Genomic DNA, 20866 nt, shown 5'->3' with positions numbered 1-20866 from the left:
CCTACATTGTGTATATTTCTAAATCACTCTCCACCATGTTTTATGATACCAGATCTCTTACCAAACCTGGAGCTTATCAATTGGGTTAGGTTTTTCAAGCCAATGAGCACCAGGCATGCCCTTTCTCAGTCTACCTCCTACTGGGATTATAGGTGGGTGTCACTGTGTCAGGCTTTATAATTATTTGCATCTGTACATCCTCAGGCTTGCATAGTAGAAACTTCACTACCTGATCATCTTCCAGGGCACAAGTGACAGATATGCCACTATGTAAGTAGCTTGAGATGTGGTACCGTGGTTAAGAGAACTGGCTACTTTGCCGTGGAATTCATCCATATTTGAGTCCCAGAATGAAGATGGCAACTCTCAAATGTGCTAAATCTAGTTACAGAAAATCTGATGTTCTGTTTTGGCTTCTGTGGGCACTGTACTCATATGGTATACATAAATATATGTAAGGAAAAGATCTACATATATGAAATAAAACAATTTAAATTCCTTTAAAATTGTATTGTAAATATTAACTAAGTCCTTCAAGTTGCTGAGCTTGACATTGTGGATGTTGAGAATTTAACACTAGAAACAGTTAAAAGCTAATCTACAATCTCAGCACAAATCTTTTTTTTTCTTCCCAGGCACCTCCCACCTATGATATTGTGATGGAAATAGAATACCTGGATATGGTGCTGAATGAAACCCTCAGATTATACCCAATTAGTAATAGACTTGTGAGAGTCTGTAAAAAAGATGTTGAAATCAATAGTGTGTTTATCCCCAAAGGATCATCAGTGATAATTCCAATTTATGCTCTTCAGCACAACCCACAGCATTGGTTACAGCCTGAAGAATTCTGCCCTGAAAGGTACCAGAACTCCCGGAGCAGAAACACACTCTACTCTGCAGTCCTGTGTATGCATTGATGTCTCTTATAGGAGGATGGTCTAATTATGATTTTGCATTGTGTAAGGAGAATGGCAGAGGAAAAAGAAAAGAAAGGAGAGGGGTAGTGAGCTGGCAAGAAAATATGACCATTTAAATATAGAGTATTTTCCTCCTTCTCCCCCATGTAGTTAATGACCCACTTAAGTGTAGGGCAGGGACTCACTTTTCCTGCATTCGAAAGGAAAAGTGGTTTTCAGTGTTGGGACACAGCATCATCCTGAATAGATTTTTAGTGTTTAAAGATGTTGTTTCTTTCTTGTTCCTTTTAAATTTTTGACTATCACATGAATAGATAATGAATTCTGGTCATTTTCACCTCACATTGCCCTGAATCTTCTCCCTCCCACTCATGTGGAATCCCCATCTGTCTTCAAGCAGTCCTCCTCTTGTTTTTATGTATTTTTGTTTTTGTTTTTTTTTTCCCTATGACTTGGAATTTTACTTAGGGTTGCATACATAAGCATAAATGTTAAGTTAAATACTTGGGAATGGTTAACTCACCAATGGGTGTACCATTGAAGAAAAACTTCTCCTGCCTCCTCCAAAACAACGCTTTAGGGAGGTGGCATCTCATGGTCTCCCTTCCCCATCCATAATAGAATGATGATGTCTCTAGTCGTGTGTGGGTATTAACAGCTGCTGCGAGTTAATGAGTGCGATGTATGTGTCATGTTCAGATGATCGTACTCCTCAGCACACGTTTTATTCTCTGACTCTAACACTCTTTCTGACCTTTCTTCTGTGATGTTTCGTGAGCTTTGGAGTGGCTGCAAATTCCAACAGTGCTTATTTTCAACACTAGGACCAATCAGGAGTTGCTGTGTTAAATGTCTTCCACTGCAAACTGAAGCTTTTCTGACCAAGGATGAGATCAGCACTAATTTTTGTGTGTAAACACATATTTAGGAGAGATTTTGATACCATGTCCACTTAGAAAAACAACAGCAATACATAGTCATCTAGTGCCTATGATGTCTATAGCCATGGGATTTTGACCATATTTACAGTATCAGGTATTAATTTCCTCTGTGGGTTGTGCCTCCAATCCAATCAGAAAATAGTTGGTTTCCCTTACCCCATAATACCACAATTACACTAGTGTGTGCCCACACAAGGATGTATATTTTTAAAACAGCATTTGTCTTATCTCTACCCTATGGAGACTCTTATAAAGGAAGTGTAATGAAAAGGACATTTAGTGTAAAATCCTCAGAGCCAAATACCTGCAAGTAGAAGTTCAATAAACCTTTCTGAAACTAACTACTACATGTACTAGTTAGATGTCAAAAGGCAGCTTCACATATGTACCTCTTATATTTTATCCTTTGTTAACTTGTCATCTACTATTGTGTCACCAGGTTCAGCAAGGAGAACAAGGGCAGCATTGATCCTTATGCATATCTGCCCTTTGGAAATGGACCCAGGAACTGCATTGGCATGAGGTTTGCTCTCATGAATATGAAACTTGTTCTCACTAAAGTTCTGCAGAACTACTCCTTCCAGCCTTGTAAAGAAACACAGGTGAGGGAGAAATCTATTTCTATAAATAGTGTTTTATTGAATGCCTTTTTCAAACTGAAAGTGCTATGTATAAAATTATAATGTATATTTGAATTTTAATAATTTATTTTCTGACTAAATGAGCTATAGGCATTTAGGTATTAATGAAGGGGTCTTTGTTCTATGTCTGTATATAATAGAACTTAATGTTATGAGGACTCAGTGTAGGCCAGTGTGATAGGATTCCATGCTTCTGTTCAAAAATCTAGTCATGTCCATCGGAGATTGGGTATGCCATGTGCCATCTAGAGATGCAATGGTCATGTCTCTAATGTTTGTTTTGTGTTGCACTCTTCTTCCAGAGCTCAAAGAAGCCCACTTCTCAGTCTTTTCAAGCACAGCATGTACATTAGAATTACAGAGGAACTTTAAAACTCATACAAGGGGTCTGGCATATTTCTCAGTTGGCAAAATGATAACCTATCTGCATAAATCTCTGGTTCTAATCCCCAGAAATACATGAACAAGTTGTGATGGTACATGCCTGTCATTCCTGCACTCAGGAGTTAGAGAATAGAGAATCAGAATTTCAAGTAAACACTTGCTACTTAGTGCATTTGAAACCAACATAGGCTATTTGTCTCAAAAACTACCAGAAACTCAAGATGCCTGTTCATTTCAAATCCTAATACAACTAATCCAGAGTCTGTCTTTAAAAGCTTATCTCTTATTTCTTGTGCCATGCCAATTTGAAAATCATTATTTTAAAAGACAATTGCTGGGTCTCATGAGATGACTCAGTCATTAAAAACACTTGCTGCTCTTGGAAAGGACTTGAGTTTAGCTTCTAGTACCCACATGGTGGCTCACAACCATTTCTAAGTCCAGTTCCAGGGTCTCTGTTGGCCCAGTCTCTCTTTTCTTGAGACTTCCGTTTTGTGGTATATATGCAGTATGCCAGCAAAACACTACTATATGTAAACTATAAGTCTTTAAAAATTTGCTTGTTATGATGAATTTCAACTTTATTGAACGTCTTGATTTTCAGTCATTGATCAGGAGCTCTGCTTTATAAATAGGTAGTAGTCTTTATTCTCATTCTGCCATCCTGTTCACTTCCTAAATAAATCTTTCTCTTAGGTTTATGTACTTATTTACTCCATGTTCTGTTTTTGCCTCCTGTAGGTTATTATGATTCAAACTTCCAGTATGTTTTCTATTTGTTCTCTCTGTATTGGAGGATATTCACTCTCTTTTGTATATTACCTCATATTCTTTCTTCCACAAACTGCAAATGGGTCTTTGACAAGAGCTTCACATTGAAAACCTTTCATAAATGTTTGAAATCATGGCTCCCTTTATAATTTTCTTTCATAAAACATCAATTAAAATTAACTTTTATATTATGCTTCAATCCGTAACATGTGTATAGTACTTAAAAGTATAAAAGAGTAAAATAAGACATGTAGAAAAAGCATTAATATTGCATTTTCCTGAATAACTTGTTCCTGTTTCATTTAAAGTGATGGGTTAAATGTACAGGACTTGTGTATTTAGAGTGTGGTTTCTTTATATTAATGAGTATTTTTCTTGACAGAAAGACAGATATTCTTTGATCTGTTCCTTAAAGCAGTTATATAGCTTTATTCACATATACCTTTACTTAAATTAGTACTTTGTCACTAAACTATTTAAATTATGTACACAGATTTAGACAGATAAAACAAGGCTCTAGTTTTGAGACCCTGGCAACGGGCATATGCTCTTTCAAGTCCCAGTCATTTTTAAATTGGCACTTCTCTGTCTCCATGATAACTTTGTTCCCATTCTTTTTCCTGTGACTAGAAGACTTTTCTATTAGAGACATTCCCCATTCAGCACTGAAGAGCATCAGGCTAAATCATTATTGCAAAATCTTACAGAATTAGAGTTTCTCATTTATTCCATACTTGGAAGCCAAGAATAGATGCTAGAAAAGCAAGTAAAGTATCTGTCCTCCAGAAAACTTGCCCTAAATATCCTGAGGTGTAATGTTAAGATATGATCTGGGAGTTAGGGACTGTTAAATGTTGAAATGTATCCACTCATGGTTATCTTGCAAGTTTCAAAACCAAACATAACTTTCTTTTTTTTTTTTTTTTTTTTTTGTCAAAACTCTCCTTCCTTCTCCAGCTTTATTGGAATAGTTTAAAATTACATTTAGTATTTTCTAGGACTTCAGTTGCTTTTTCCATCTGACTTTTAAAAAACCGATGAAAGCAAATGAAACACAGTTGTCTTGATTTCTGTGAAAATGTATTTCTCTGCAATTCCTGAATAGCTCCAATTTATGCTAACTCTAAGCATTGGATGTTTACTCTGGATTTTAGATTTAGTCTTTGAAAAAATGGGAAAATAGTCTTTGAAACACTGGAATGAAGCTGTTTTTGCATTAGGCTTTTAGCCAGATTCCCTGGCATAGCCTTCAACACTTTTCAGTTTTCTTCCAACTCAACTATATGTTCAATGAGTGCCTGATGCAGATGTTACTTGATGTTATTTAATAGCTACTGAGATCAGAAAATCCAAGGCCATCATTATGCTAAGTTTTAAAGTTATGTATGGAAGGTTAGATGCTTCCAGAATTGGTTTTACCTCTCACATGGGAACACACTCAAACCCAGAATGGCTTACTGGTCTGACTGAACTCCTCCCATTCATTAATCCCTATACACCACTGGCATGAAAAGGCAGTATTCTTTAATAAAGCATTGAACATAACACCCCTACCAATCTAAACATACACTTTTTTGTAGTTAAATGCAGAAATTCATTTTTTCTACCCCTTTCCTCCTTTTACACTGTAAGTAAAACTCACTGGCCTGGGACCACCCTCTATCTGCCAACCTTTGGCCAGTGAGGAGGATTCAGAGAAAATAATACAACCATCAACCAGAAAAAGGAAGAGGCAACAAAGGAAAATAATTAGGCTGTAGCTTCACTTGTGCATTCCTGTGCAAGTTGCCCTGACTCACCACAGTGCTAACAGTTGACTTCACTTCTCTTGTTGCAATTGATGGTTACATGTCCAGTTTCACCACACCTATAGCACTTCACCTTGGAGCAGTCTTTTTGAATGAGCCCAAATTCATGATAAGAATTGCACTTCTGCTCTTCCGCATGGTCACTGTCACGAGCCAGAGGGCCTGGTTTGCCACAGTTGTAACAGCATTGCTCTCACTCTCTCTTGGGCTCCTTGCAGTCCTTGGCAACATAGCCACCTCTACAGCAGTTATAGTACACATCCTCCTGAAGATCACAACCCTTAGCAAGATGACCAGACTCACCACAGGGGTAGCTGATTTCAGGAAGAGAGGGAGAAACCAACTGGAACCCTCTACCGTGGTTTCTCATTCCATGATCCGAACCTCCATCAGTAGGGCATTCCCTGGCCCAGTGGCCAGATCACCCACACTTGAAGCATTCATTGTTGCTCATAGATGCAGTTAGAGCTTTGGCATCTAAGCTGCCCACAGTGGAGAAGACTTGGACATAAAACCAAGAAGGCAACTTGCAAAACAGCAGCCATTTATTTTTAGGGTCCTTGAGTTCCCCACATACAGGGCTGCATATGGACTTCACTCCCAATTATAACATTTCCTGACTTAAAAATAATAGGATATAAAAACTAGAATAATTTAAAACTATTGAACTTACCTGTTTTGCTCTAAATCAGCACAGAACATAAGTAGAATAAACCAGCATTAGTTTGTCTCAGGCCCCAAACACAGTAGATTCTCAATCACCATTTTACTTAATGCACATTTAGGTGCAAGCTGTCAACATCTTTTTGATATAATCTTTAGAATAAGGGAGAATTAATGTCACATTACATGATTTTAAATGCCACTTTTGCCTCTGCAAAGCATTATTAACCCCAAATCTTTATTTTTTTACTTTTCTTCTGGGGATCTTCTTGGTTACTTATTGCTTCTTCCTGTTGCAGATACCTCTGAAATTAAGCAGACAAGGACTTCTTCAACCAGAAAAACCCATTGTTCTAAAGGTTGTGCCACGGGATGCAGGCACAACTGGATTGTGACTTTCCCTCAAGGAGTTCTACTGGATTCTTCAGAAAGGCAGTGTCTAAGAACATTGAACCCTTTAATTTACCTCATGAATGAATTCCAGATAAAAATGGGGATTAATTGACTGCTCTTGAAATGTGGTTATAGATTCGGTACATCCATTGATCTTTCTCAATGTCTATATAAAGTATTATCTAATATAAAGGAGATGACAAGTCAATGACAGAACAGGAAAGTCACCTACACTGGTTCTCATGGGATCATCTCCATCCACATCTGGTTGTCTCTGTTAATTTCTATAGAGCTCTTTGAACAGTAACCATGTCTTTATAATTTGATCAATAATTTTTTGAGGAAATGGTATCACTATTGTGGTAATTCTAATTGTAGAATTGGTACCAGTTTTAGTTGTAATATTACACAAAAAATGCTACACAGACAATATAAATAAATATCTCTTTAGAAATCCTTATTTTAAAAGTGTTTTTATATTCTTTGAGAGCTTCATTGAATGTATTTTTATCATATTAATTCCTTTCCTCTGACTCTTCCCAGATTCTATCCCATCTCCTTTCCCACCCACTTTATATTCTTTCACAGTGTTTCAAAACAGAAACTATGGAGTATAGTTTGTGATGGATAGCTATTCCTGGATGTGAGGCCTGACCTGGGGTGTAGTTGATATTCCCAGTGTCACCCCGTAGAAGAAACCTTACCTATCCTCTCTCAGGAACTCTCAGCTTACACTGTCTCCTTGGCTAAAGGCAGGAATTTGAACTTCTCAGCACTAGGATTTTGTCTTACTTGAGCTTGTGAAGATCATGTGAATTTTGTCACATTTTCTGTGAGTTCATATGCATACCTGCATGGTGTGTCCGGAAGTGCTATTTCCTTAAAGTCATCCACTACCTCTAGGTCTTACAATCTTTTTTCTTTCCATTCTACATAGATCTTTGAGCTTTGAGGGGAGACTTATGCTATAGACAGCCTACCTAGTTGAGTTGAGCATTTCGAAGTCTCTTCATCTTAACAAGTTTTAGGGTTTCTTATTAATTATTAACTATTGCATTAAAAATTTCTCTAACAAGAGTTGAATGATGCATTATTCTATGGCTATGGCAATATTTTATAAGCAATCTTTTTTATTGCTACATTAATTTAATAGCTTAATATTAGTAGATTTTCTCCTAGAATTCTTGGCATATCTACTCTCAGTATTGTGGCCTCAGACAATAACTGCTATTGATTTCATCTTATGTAGTGGGCCTGAAATCCAACTGAAAAAGTGATTGGTTACTCCCATAACATCTGTGACACAGTGGCATAACACTGTGCTCCAGTGGGCATGTCTTTCAGGTGGATAATTATGGTAGCTTACATAGTTCACAGGTGGGGGAGATTGATGATTACTTTCCAGCACAGTCTAGTACTTTGAACATGACCCCATGACCTGAGGTTTTAACCTATATTAATAGGGAAGATAGAAATCTTAATGAGGGATAATCAGAAACAAAATATTTCTCTAAATTTAGTAAAAATTTTATTCTTTGAGAATTTTGTATGTGTTCACATATATTTTGTATATATACATCCCTACTATCCCTCAAATTTCTTTCAATGCCCAACAAAATTTACCCAACTTCATGTCTTCTTTTCTGTTTATAACAACTGCATGTAATTAGTGCTACTGTCATGTACAGAGTTTGGGGCCATCCCCCAGAGCAGAGTTAACTATCTGGGCCCACACTACTGAATCAAAACTGGCCCTGTCTCCTCTAGTTTAGCAGTAAACTGTTAATACTCTCCTTATTTTTCATGTGGGCTGGCCTGATTTGAGCCACCCCAATACTCTGGAGTCCCTGAATGAAAAACATAAAGCTCAGTATCATTTTTAATATGCCTTTACTAGTTCAATGTTTGGCCCACTCTTATACCTCCACGTGGATAACACATTAACCTCTGATATTCCTGAGTTAATATTGAATGAATCCATATTTGATCTTTGCTGCTACCCCAGATGTGATTGAGAAGGGGCCCCTTCTGGGGCCATTTTTCCATTTGTGCCTACATTTTGGCTATCTCTGCTTCTTGTACCTTCCTCGTGTGGCTTGACCTATGCCCTTCTCTAGTGGCACTCTCTTCCCTCTCTCCTCTGTTTCTTGCCCCAGAACACCATTAGTCCTGACCCTGTCTCCATCCACAGCCATTTCCTGCTGATAACTTTATTACCCAATTAGAATCAACTGGGGTCAGGCTTCCTTGAGCCTAAGTAAGGCACACTGCAAACAGGTTTGGGATAGCATAATTAGCATGAGAACACAAGCCACTACATTCTTTCACTCTTTGTCCAGTAAAAAGGCCATTTTTCATATATACACAGAACATAATTATAACAATTATGCAAATTATGAGGTATGATATATACAAATAACATCCAATTCATCTATCTTGTCAATATAGGTACATTATTCTAACATCTATATTAACTTAGAATTGGCAATTCTATATCCAAATTATGTTCTGATTTTAACATGCATTAGCATTCACAAACCATCTTTTTAAATCTACATCATCTTCCTTAATAACACCGTTAGTTTGATTATGAGAATATAAGTAGTCTTCAACTCTGTCAGAAATCTGAGAATGAATTAAGTATTACCTGACCTGACTATATAGGAAGCATATAAACATAACTTCCAAAATTTACAAAATTGTAGAGACAGCTGACTAATTGGACAGTCCCCTATTCCTTAAAACAGGAGATTATCTGTCTTCAGCCTTCTGGCCCAGGATCATCTGACAGGCCTTAAATGAAGCAGGAACTATGAAAGACTAGCTTACTTTGTCTTGAAAGATCTAAGCTGCCAACTCTTCCACACTCATTTCATTTCCTGGACAGTATCCTTTGTTTGCAAATGAATTAGAGCAATTCACACCCAGTGGCTACCTTGCTTCAGTGAGTACTCTGCCTGCAGGTAATGATTCTCAATGTCTTCATTGAACTATGAAGGAGGTACTGTCAGGAGCTGACATGTCTCATGTCAGATGATCTTTAATAATGAATTAATATTAAATGTCATATTCCCTGGATTTCTTTCTAATGTTTTTGAAGAATAGCTATACAAAGTATATCTGAACTGTTAAACCTTGGCTACTCTTAGATATTTCTATTTGAGTAATATTGCAAACATTTTATTATAATTAAATCATAATAACATAACCATGAATTTACTATGTGGCCCTTACCTTGACTTTCATCCTAAACAGTGTGCAATATTAGCTAGAAGGACAGGGTCAAAGTCTTGCATTTTTAAATGAGTTGCATAGGCACAATGCCTATCTAAGAGTAACAATATTAATTCAAATTTTCTATCAATATACATAGATTTATACTAATAAAAACCTTAAGTCTGTATCAATATATAAAATATGTACCAATGTAAGAAATTATAACTTCAATTTGCATCAATTATGAAGATTTCTACCAATGTAGGATTATGCTCCTTATTTGAGGAAGTGAACGCCAACTATCCTTTTATGAGTTAATTTGATCAATAACCAACTGGAATTAATCTCCATTCTTTCTACATAAAGGATGGAATGATGAATCTTAAGGATTCCATAACAAACAAGATTTATTGTTTAATTTTATCTGAAGTTTTGGTTAGAGACATTTTCATGTCTAAGCCAGTTAGAGGGCTTTCTCCATGTCCAGAATTCAGTAGATCAAGTTACCTGTCTTGTTTAATTTTCTTGAAATTTTCTTGTCTATAGCTAAGAATTTCATGGGGTTTTCTCCAGTCCTGTCTGATACATATCACTCTGGAATGGGTCCAAAGCCTCTTCTTCTTTCCAGTTAACAGAAATACAGTGCCTCTCTCCAAAAATATCATGCCCTTGGTTCAGTAAAATGACATCATAAAAGTATAGATTGATTTAATTTGGTAATCCCAGAGGATTTTTAATATCAAAAATACCACCAAATTTCTAATAATCTTCATTTTGATAATTAAAACAAGTCAAAGGAATTAAAACATTCTAAACAATTACCTTTATCATTTAAGACAGTGAACACTCACTGTCTCCTTCCTTTTTATTACACAGTTTTTAATAGTGAAATCAAAGCCAAAGTTTTTACGATCTGTCTGAGATAAGGCCATGCTTTCTATCCCCTGCTTTTGACCTACAATTTAAGATCAAAGACCTCTATTTATTCCTCTATGTATGCTTAAATTCTCACTTCTGGGAAACTAAATACCTCTGTGAGTATATATGTATCCTTTCTTATGCATTCAACTATAATTAAATTGCCTTCTACTTACTGTATAAGCCTAATTCTATGCCCTAAATTTGTCATACTAGGTTAAGCAATCCCAGAAATCCCATGTAGACCATGTTCTAAAATCCCAAGTATTGCCCTGGCAAGACCTTTTCGATTTCTTTTAATGTTTTTTCTCATTCATTCTACAGTCTCTCTATCTCTGTGATTCCTACATTTTATATCATAGACATGGATTTCTTTATTCCATGTTTACTTAAAAATACTTAAACAATTACCACTATATCTCCCTTTTATCCTTAAGAACAATTAAACAAATCTCACTTATCTGTCTCCTTTATTTTTCTCATTGTAGGAAGCATGCAGCCTCTACCATCTGTCTGTCTGTCTATGCTCTCTCTCTCTCTCTCTCTCTCTCTCTCTCTCTCTCTCTCTCTCTCTCTCTCTCTCTCTCTCTCTCTCTCTCATTCTGCTTTCTAAACATCTTGTCTGTCTGCACAGCAGGGCATCCCAGCACCTTTGAACTCAAGCTCTCTGAGTCAGCTGGAAGCCTTCAAGAATGTCCCAGGATAAATCTTGGCCAGTGGCTATATTTCTTTTTCTTTTTTTTTAAATTTATTGATATATTTTTTATTTACATTTCAAATGATTTCCCATTTTCTGGACCCCCACTCCCCAAAAGTCCCATCAGCCCCCTTTCCTCCCCCTGTTTTCCCACCCAACCCTTCCCACTTCCCTGTTCTGGTTTTGCCCTATACTGCTTCACTGAGTCTTTCCAGAACAAGAGGCCACTCCGTTCTTCTTGTATCTCATTTGATGTGTGGATTATGTTTTGGGTATTCCAGTTTTCTAGGTTAACACCCACTTATTAGTGAGTGGATACCACCATGATTCACCTTTTGAGTCTGAGTTACCTCACTTAGTATGATGTTCTCCAGCTCCATCCATTTGCCTAAGAATTTCATGAATTCATTGTTTCTAATGGCTGAATAGTACTCCATTGTGTATATATACCACATTTTTTTTTTGCATCCACTCTTCTGTTGAGGGATATCTGTGTTCTTTCCAGCTTCTGGCAATTATAAATAGGGCTGCTATGAACATAGTGGAACATGTATCCTTATTACATGCTGGGGAATCTTCTGGGTATATGCCCAGGAATGGTATAGCAGGATCTTCTGGAAGTGAGGTGCCCAGTTTTCAGAGGAACCGCCAGACTGATTTCCAGAGTGGTTGTACCAATTTGCAACCCCACCAGCGGTGGAGGAGTGTTCCTCTTTCTCCACATCCTCGCCAACATCTGCTGTCTCATGTATTTTTAATCTTAGCCATTCTGACTGGTGTAAGGTGAAATCTCAGGGTTGTTTTGATTTGCATTTCCCTAATGACTAATGAAGTTGAGCATTTTTTAAGATGCTTCTCTGCCATCCGAAGTTCTTCAGGTGAAGATTCTTTGTTTAACTCTGTACTCCATTTTTTAATAGGGTTGTTTGGTTTTCTGGAGTCTAACTTCTTGAGTTCTTTATATATATTGGATATTAGCCCTCTATCTGATGTAGGATTGGTGAAGATCTTTTCCCAATTTGTTGGTTGCTGATTTGCCCTTTTGATAGTGTCCTTTGCCTTACAGAAACTTTGTAATTTTATGAGGTCCCATTGTCAATTCTTGATCTTAGAGCATAAGCTATTGGTGTTCTTTTCAGGAACTTTCCCCCTTTGTTCTAGTTCTGTGGCTTGTGAGGCTTTGGAAGGAACAACCCAAATAGGCTCAGCTTCCTCTTCTCCTTATCTTACATCATGGTGCTTGAGTATTCCTTTTAGGAATCTCCAATTAATCTTCAATAGTGAGTTCTTCCTCCAGGTTGAAATTCCTTCTGTAGTAGTAATCTGTTTATTTGCTCATTTCTTGGCTGGGAAGTTGTGATTCCACCTGCCCCAGTGCTATGACGTCCCTGAATGAAGGACACAAACACTCAGCATTATTTTCAATATGCCTGAAGTATCTTGATGGTTGGGCCACTCCTAAACCTCCATGTGACTAAAACACTGTTCATTATTCCTGAGTTAATACTTACTATATCTATATTTTATCTTTGGTCCATTCATGGAGGAGCCCTTTCTGGGGCCACTCATTCCTTTGCACCCATATTTCTGGTGTTTTCACTCCTGTACTTTTCCAGTATGGTCCCTTCTATTCTCATGGTGAGTCCCTCTTCCCTCTCTCCTGAGTTTCTTGCACTAGAATACTACAAGTCCTGCATTTGTCTCCTTTTTTTTTCCTTTTTTTTAATTTATTTATTTTTATTTACATTGTAAATGACTTCCCCTTTTCTGGGTCCCCACTCCCCGCAAGTCCCACAAGCCCTCTTCCGTCCCCCTATTCTTCCATCTACCCATTCCCACTTCCCTGTTCTGGAATTCCCCTATACTCTTGCACTGAGTCTTTCCAGAACCAGGGCCCACTCCTCCATTCTTTTTGGACATCATTTAATTTGTGGATTATGTCCTGGGCATTCAAAGTTTCTAGGCTAATATCCACTTATCAGTGAGTGCATACCATGTTTGATCTTTTGAGACTGGGTTACCTCACTTAGTATGATCTTCTCCAGCTCCATCCATTTGTCTAAGAATTTCATGAATTCATTGTTTCTAATGGCTGAATAGTACTCCATTGTATAAATATACCACATTTTTTTGTATCCATTCCTCCGTTGAAGGACATCTAGGTTCTTTCCAGCTTCTGGCTACTACAAATAGGGCTGCTATGAACATAGTGGAGCATGTGTCCTTATTGCATGCTGAAGAATCCTCTGGATATATGCCCAGTAGTGGTATAACAGGGTCCTCAGGAAGTGACATGCCCAGTTTTCTGAGGAACCGCCAGACTGATTTCCAAAGTGGTTGCACCATCTTGCAATCCCACCAGCAGTGGAGGAGTGTTCCTCTTTCTCCACATCCTCGCCAACACCTGCTGTCTCCTGATTTTTTGACCTTAGCCATTCTGACTGGTGTGAGGTGATATCTCAGGGTTGTTTTGATTTGCATTTCCCTAATGATTAATGATGTTGAACATTTCTTAAGGTGTTTCTCAGCTCTCCGAAGTTCTTCATGTGAAAATTCTTTGTTTAGCTCCGTACCCCACTTTTTAATGGGGTTATTTGGATCTCTGGGTTCTACTTTCTTGAGTTCTTTGTATATATTAGATATTAGCCCTCTGTCAGATTTAGGGTTGGTGAAGATTCTTTCCCAGTTTGTTGGTTGACGTTTTGTCCTTTTGACGGTGTCCTTTGCTTTACAGAAACATTGTAGTTTTATGAGGTCCCATTTGTCAATTCTTGATCTTAGAGCATAAGCTATTGGTGTTCTATTCAGGAACTTTTCCCCTGTGCCCATGTCCTCCAGGGTCTTCCCCAGTTTTTTTTTCAATTAGTTTCAGTGTGTCAGGTTTTATGTGGAGGTCCTTGATCCATTTGGAGTTGAGCTTGGTACAAGGAGATAAGAATGGATCGATGCGCATTCTTCTGCATGCTGACCTCCAATTGAACCAGCACCATTTGTTGAAAAGACTATCTTTTTTCCACTGGATGCTTTCAGCCCCTTTGTCAAAGACCAAGTGACCATAGGTGTGTTGGTTCATTTCTGGGTCTTCAATCCTATTCCATTGATCTGCTTGCCTGATATTGTACCAATACCATACAGTTTTTATCACTATTGCTCTGTAGTAGAGTTTAAAGTCTGGGATATTGAATCCCCCTGAAGTTCTTTTACTGTTGAGAATAGTTTTAGCTATCCTGGGTTTTTTGTTATTCCAGATGAATTTGAGAATTGCTCTTTCTAGCTCTATGAAAAACTGGGTTGGGATTTTTATGGGAATAGCATTGAATCTGTAGATTGCCTTTGGCAAGATGGCCATTTTAACTATATTAATCCTGCCAATCCACGAGCATGGAAGGTTTTTCCATTTTCTGAGATCTTCTTCGATTTCCTTCTTCAGAGATCTGAAGTTCTTGTCATATAGGTCTTTCACTTGTTTGGGTAGAGTCACCCCAAGATACTTTATGTTGTTTGTAGCTATTGTGAAGGGGGTCATTTCCCTAATTTCTTTCTCAGTCTCCTTATCCTTTGAATATATAAAGGCTACTGATTTGCTTGCGTTGATTTTGTAGCCAGCCACTTTGCTGAAGTTGTTTATCAGCTATAGGAGTTCTCTAGTAGAGTTTTTAGGGTCACTTAATTATACGATCATATCATCTGAAAATAGTGATAGTTTGACTTCTTCCTTTCCAATTTGAATCCCTTTGACTTCCTTCTGTTGTCTAATTGCTCTAGCTAGGACTTCAAGAACTATATTGAAAAGATATGGAGAGAGGGGGCAGCCTTGTCTAGTCCCTGATTTTAGTGGGATTGCTTCAAGTTTCTCTCCATTTAGTTTGATGTTGGCTACCGGTTTGCTGTATATTGCTTTTACTATGTTTAGATATGGGCCTTGAATTCCTGTCCTTTCCAAGACTTTTAGCATGAAAGGAAGCTGAATTTTGTCAAATGCTTTTTCAGCATCTAATAAAATGATCATGTGGTTTTTTTCTTTGAGTTTGTTTATGTAGTGGATAGCATTTATGGATTTCCGTATATTGAACCATCCCTGCATCCCTGGGATGAAGCCTACTTGATCATGGTGGATGATTGTTTTGATGTGTTCTTGGATTCTGTGGGCAAGAATTTTATTTAGTATTTTTGCATTGATATTCATAAGGGAAATTGGCCTGAAATTCTCTTTCTTAGTTGGGTCTTTGTGTGATTTTGGTATCAGCGTAATAGTGGCTTCGAAGAAGGAGTTGGGTAATGTTCCTTCTGTTTCTATTTGGTGGAAGAGTTTGAAGAGTATTGGTGTTAAGTCTTCTTTGAAGGTCTGATAGAATTCTGCACTGAAACCATCTGGTTCTATGCTTTTTTTGGTTGGAAGCCTACCTATGACCACTTCTATTTCTTTAGGGGTTATGGGTCTGTTTAGATGGTCTATTTGATCCTGGTTTAATTTTGGTAATTGGTATCTGTCTAAGAAAATGTACATTTCCTCCAGATTCTCCAGTTGTGTTGAGTACAGGTTTTTGTAGTAGGATCTGATGATTGTTTGAATTTCCTCGGTTTCTGTTGTGATATCTCCATTTTCATTCCTAATTTTGTTTGCATTTGTCTCCTTACCTAGACATTGACTGGTGGCATCTTTATGTCACATTCAGAGCCAATTGGCATAGGCTTTCTTTATTCTATGTGCAGGACACTGCAAACAGGTTTTTGGGTAACAACATGAGAACACAAGTCGCTACACTCTAGCACCTAACAACTATCACAAGCTCCTCAACTATGTGGGGAGGGATCATGTATCTGGGCAACCCCTGCTGGCATGTTTACTGAGTTGCTCCTGGGTTTATCTTGTGCAGGTAACTAAGGCTTCTGTCACTTCATCGGTGTAATGGAGTCATGTCTAAGACACGAGTGTGTTGTATGACTGTGTAAGTATTGACATGTTCACACTCATGTGCATATGTATGGAGGCTAGAGATTAACATCAGGGTATCTTTCTCATTGGTTTTCCACTTTATTATTATCATTTAAATTTACATTTTGAGGTGTGTGTGTTTGTGTGTGTGTGTGTACCTGTTTATATGCATGACAATGCCTCTGTAGAAGTCATAAGTCCACTTGCATGCTGGTCTCTGAGTCCAAGGCCATTCTAGTCTACAGAGTGAGTTCCAGGACAGACAGGCTACACAAACAATCCATGACTCAAAAAGCCCACATCAAACCAGACCAAACCAACCACCCAACCACCACCCACCCAAACAAACAAACAAAAGTGTGCGGTATTGGCTCTGTGGGTAAAGTTGTTGTCTGCCAAACCTAAGGACTTTAATTGTGTCTCTGGAGATCACATAGTGAAAATCAAGAACTAACTCCTCAACATTGACCTCTGACTGCCTCATCTACACCATGGCATGTCATTCCAATACACAGTAGATGCAATTTAAAGAAAATACACAAAGTGATTTCTGTTTACTTACTTTTCTAGCAGATTCCTTCTGTGGTTGAGGAACCCCTTGTCTTGGTTATGTTCTAGAGCTCTAACTTGTGAACTCACTTGATCATGGTAAATGAACCTTTGCAAACACTTATTTCTCTTCCCCTAACTACTCCCGCCATTCCTTTAGTTTGATGGAGTGTTCGAACAAATATTTATTTTCTTCAATTATCTTCAAAATGTACCTCTTGATTACTCCTGTTTGCACAAGTGGGTCTTGTGAGAGAAAGACAAGTATCAACAGCAAAAAGTCAACTGAGGGACTATCTTCTGAAATAAGTATAATTTTTGTAATATTTTGGGGTGGAAGAGTTCCAGAGAACAGAGTTGGATGTACAAATGTTGAAATTGTGAAATAGTACAGCTGAGTTGACTGTTTGATAATGTTGCAAAAATGTTATCATCTATGTGGAAATTCTTTTGTGTTTTCTTTGCAATAAAATCAATAGCATAGTTTATCCTTTCGAGTGAGAAGTGCAGTGTGGAATTCCTACTTTACTTTCTCCAGCCCTCATTGTCAGCTTGCCGTTCCCCCTTACCTTACGAGTGTGGGGTGTTTATTACCCATTGGGGAGCATCCCAATTGGAATGAGTTGCTGGATCCTCAATTAACCCTGTATGACATGAGGCAAGGGGAAGTCTATTAAAGGTGAAAACATTGATATCTACAACAAGTCTCAGGGAACACTGAGGATGAAGGGTAGTAAGATTTTAAGAGTCAGAGGACTTGGAAGTCTGCTGCCAGATGGTGTCTTCCAGAAATGACAGGGGGAGCACACTCATAAAAAATTAACAATATGGTTACCTAAACAAGATAGGAAAAATGGCATATCAAATAGACATGCTAAAATGGACAGGTAAATCTCACAAAGCCTCTCCTCCATATGAAGAATCACAGGCAATTCCTGGGTTCTGAGAAAGAGAGACTAAATTTTCCCTAGGGATGAGTTTCTTCATTGATTGTCTGTACCAAGTGGTCATCCCTGAAAACTTATATGTACAAGCTACACTAAATGGACTCAACAGGTTTTATTCATATATTTATATAATTTGGAACACAAATAATAATCAAAAAGGGCCATGAATTTGAGAGGGAGTTGGGGAATGGGAGGAATTGGAGGGAGGAGATGATTTAATTTTTTTAATTAATAATTTAAAAACTGTGGAAACCTTGAATTTTAGAACTGTGTGATCTCTGATCCTGGTTGTGTAAGGGACCTATTATATAACCTTATTTAAATCAGTTATCATTTGGAGTAGTGTTTGTTCACTTGTGACAGATTTATCCCTCACAGGGTTGTACATTGAATATCTGCCAGTGTGAGCAAAGTCCTCAGGACAGTAAATATTAGCAATCTTTGTCTGATGTCAGCTTGGTGGGTATGGGGTACATGTATAAGCATGCACCTGTGGTTGTGTAACCCTTTGCATGCTGGGGTTTCAGTTCAGAAAACAGTGGATTTTAGACCTGAAGGGCACAGGTTTTTTTGCATAATTTTTCTAAAGTTCATCTTCTTTTTCAGTATTCCCTCCTACACTCAGGGGCTTTTACATCCTGTTTGGCCTTGGGGACTTTATTTTTTTCTACTTAAATTAAAAAGAAATGTTCTGGTAGCAGCAACCCCTCCCTCCTCTCCTCTCCTCCTAGTCCCAACATCACAAATCCTTCCCTATTGCCCTCTCTCCTTCTCTTCAGTATGGTATCTTGCCTGGGACAGCAAGTAACAGCAGGACTAGGTGCATTCTTTCCCACTGAGGCCCTACCCTGTAGTCCAGGTAGGGTAAGGTGATCCAATGGCAGGCAACACAATCAGAGGCAGTCCATATTGCAATTGTTGGGGGACTCTTATGAAGACCAAGTTGCATGGCCCTAGGTCCAAGGCCCTGCATGCTCTTTGGTTAGTGGTTCAGTCTTTTTCAGTCTCATGGTTCCAGGTTAGTTGACTCTGTAGATCATCTTGTGGTGTCCTTGACCACTCTACCTCACTCAGTCCTGTCCCTCACTCTTCCACAGAACTCCTTAGGCTTCCTGTGATGTTTGACTGTGGATGGCTACATTTTAATAGCTATTGTTTTTAATTAAATCAATCTCTCTCTCTCTCTCTCTCTCTCTCTCTCTCTCTCTCTCTCTCTCTCTCTGTCTCTCTTTTTCTATCTCTGTTTCTCTCTGTGTGTGTCTGACAACTTTTTGTGTGTATAAAATGCACTCTGGTTAAATTCCCCACTCTCTCTTACCCCATCCCCATTAGCCTCAGTTCTTCTTTGCAAATGTCCTTACCATATTCATGACTTGTTGTGTGTCCTGAAGAATTTATCTAGTGCTTTGTGTGTGACTGTGTGTTTTTGTAACCATCCATTAGGGTCAAATGTTCACTAGTCACAAGTGGATCACAACTGAGTACAATAGGCAGCAGTGAGTGACAGAGCCTGTCTCCCATAGGCACTAGAGTCAAGGGATGGCAAGTGTTGAATTTTGGTGGATAGACGTAGTAGAGAAATTTTTTATGAGACATGCTCTCCTATACCCCAGGCTTGTCTTAAACACTCGATGTGGCTTTGAATTTTGTCTTTGAACTTATGATTCCCCTGATTCTACTATCTGAGCATATCTTTTAATGAAACCAGCCTTTGTGAGAGGGTATTTCATTTTTTAAATTTGCTTGAATTTCTGATAGAAACCAAGAACCTTTGATCTTACTTATGTGGCACTGTTGTGTGCTGATGCCACACAGAATGTTAGCTCAAAGGAGGTCAAAATAGGCTGTTGATGGACTCAATGGACTATCTACGGGAAGAAGGTACCAAAGTCCAGAGATGATGCAGAGGTGATCCATCTATTGGCCGGATCCCTGGTGCCACCCATCTTCCCAGCATATAAGTACTGCAGGCTGTTATCAGTGCAGCAGAGTGGGCAGAAGGGAAGCCCTGCAGAGAGTCACATGCACAGCTGGAGTAAATTGCTGACAGAAAAGCAGGGATGGACCTGGTTCTAACTCTTTCACTGAGAAACCTGGATGCCCCTGGCAATCAATCATCCTGGTTCTCCTCTAGCAGTGAGTGATCTTCACAGTTCCTTCTCATATCATGCCATCAGTATTGGGGTGATACTCAGACCTTTCTTCTCTTATTATTGGGAGTTTCAATATGATATCAGAAGCAGGAGGTGGATAGATGATGGCTCAGTGGTTAAGGGTACTGGGTGCTCTTTCAGAGGACCCTAATTTGAACCCAATCATCCTTATGCAGCTCAGAATCATGTCTAACTAATAGCTCCAGGGGAATCTGACTCCTTCCACAGGCATAGCTAGGAAGGGATTTAAAGGTGGAAGTTTTCTAATCTGGCTAACTCCCAAATAATAGAGAGCTATTAGGTTTAATAGCAAGCTTTAAGCACTATGACTGTGCAGGTTCTAAGCTATTCTAACCCACAAAGCTATCTACATCCCAGCCATAGGCTCCATTTTACTTGCAGTGTGACTCATTCCCTGATTTGCTCTGCTCCACGTGTGTCCTCATGGTGAGCTCCCTTTGTGACTCCTTTTCAGGCCTGATGTCATGGCGATTTTCTTATCCCTCTACCTTTCTCCTGGTCCTTTTTCTCCTGGGCCCTCACCTGCCTTGTTGCCCACAGCTTCTCCTCTCCTGAGTCACTTACTGTTCATTCATTTATTAACCAATCAGAGATAACTAGGAAGAATTATATCTATATATCTATATCTATATCTGTATCTGTATCTGTATCTGTATCTGTATCTGTATCTGTATCTGTATCTGTATATGTATATGTATATGTATATATGTATATGTGTATATGTGTATATGTATATATGATGTGTCTATGTGTAAATGTATATATGTATATGTGTATATGGATATATGATGTGTATATGTGTATATGTATATGTGTATATGTATATGTATATATGTATATATGCATATGCATATATAAAGAAATTTTATTTGATATTTTCTTTATTTACATTTCAAATGTTATCTACT

At 38.2% G+C, this 20866-nt stretch overlaps 2 protein-coding genes and 1 pseudogene across 2 annotated transcripts in view; 1 reads left to right on the top strand and 2 right to left on the bottom strand.

The window, feature by feature from the left end:
* LOC127672455 (cytochrome P450 3A11-like) overlaps positions 1 to 6523 on the top strand; it is a gene marked incomplete at its 5' end in the record, with an annotated part of 33381 nt that extends 26858 nt beyond the window's left edge. The window contains 3 exons of the mRNA XM_052167609.1: positions 636 to 862; positions 2301 to 2463; positions 6428 to 6523. Of these exons, the coding sequence (XP_052023569.1) occupies positions 636 to 862; positions 2301 to 2463; positions 6428 to 6523 (486 nt within the window). The remainder of the gene's footprint in view (positions 1 to 635; positions 863 to 2300; positions 2464 to 6427) is intronic.
* LOC127672424 (zinc finger protein 431-like) overlaps positions 1 to 20866 on the bottom strand; it is a 313721-nt gene that overhangs the window by 5302 nt on the left and 287553 nt on the right. The gene's annotated exons all lie outside the window — the stretch shown is intronic.
* On the bottom strand, positions 5407 to 5919 carry LOC127672427 (CCHC-type zinc finger nucleic acid binding protein-like; annotated as a pseudogene).

The sequence above is a fragment of the Apodemus sylvaticus genome, chromosome 22 (assembly GCF_947179515.1).
Source record: "Apodemus sylvaticus chromosome 22, mApoSyl1.1, whole genome shotgun sequence".
Classification (NCBI taxonomy): domain Eukaryota; kingdom Metazoa; phylum Chordata; class Mammalia; order Rodentia; family Muridae; genus Apodemus; species Apodemus sylvaticus.
The sequence above is the reverse complement of the archived record's forward strand: the minus strand, read 5'-3'. Positions and strand labels throughout refer to the sequence as shown.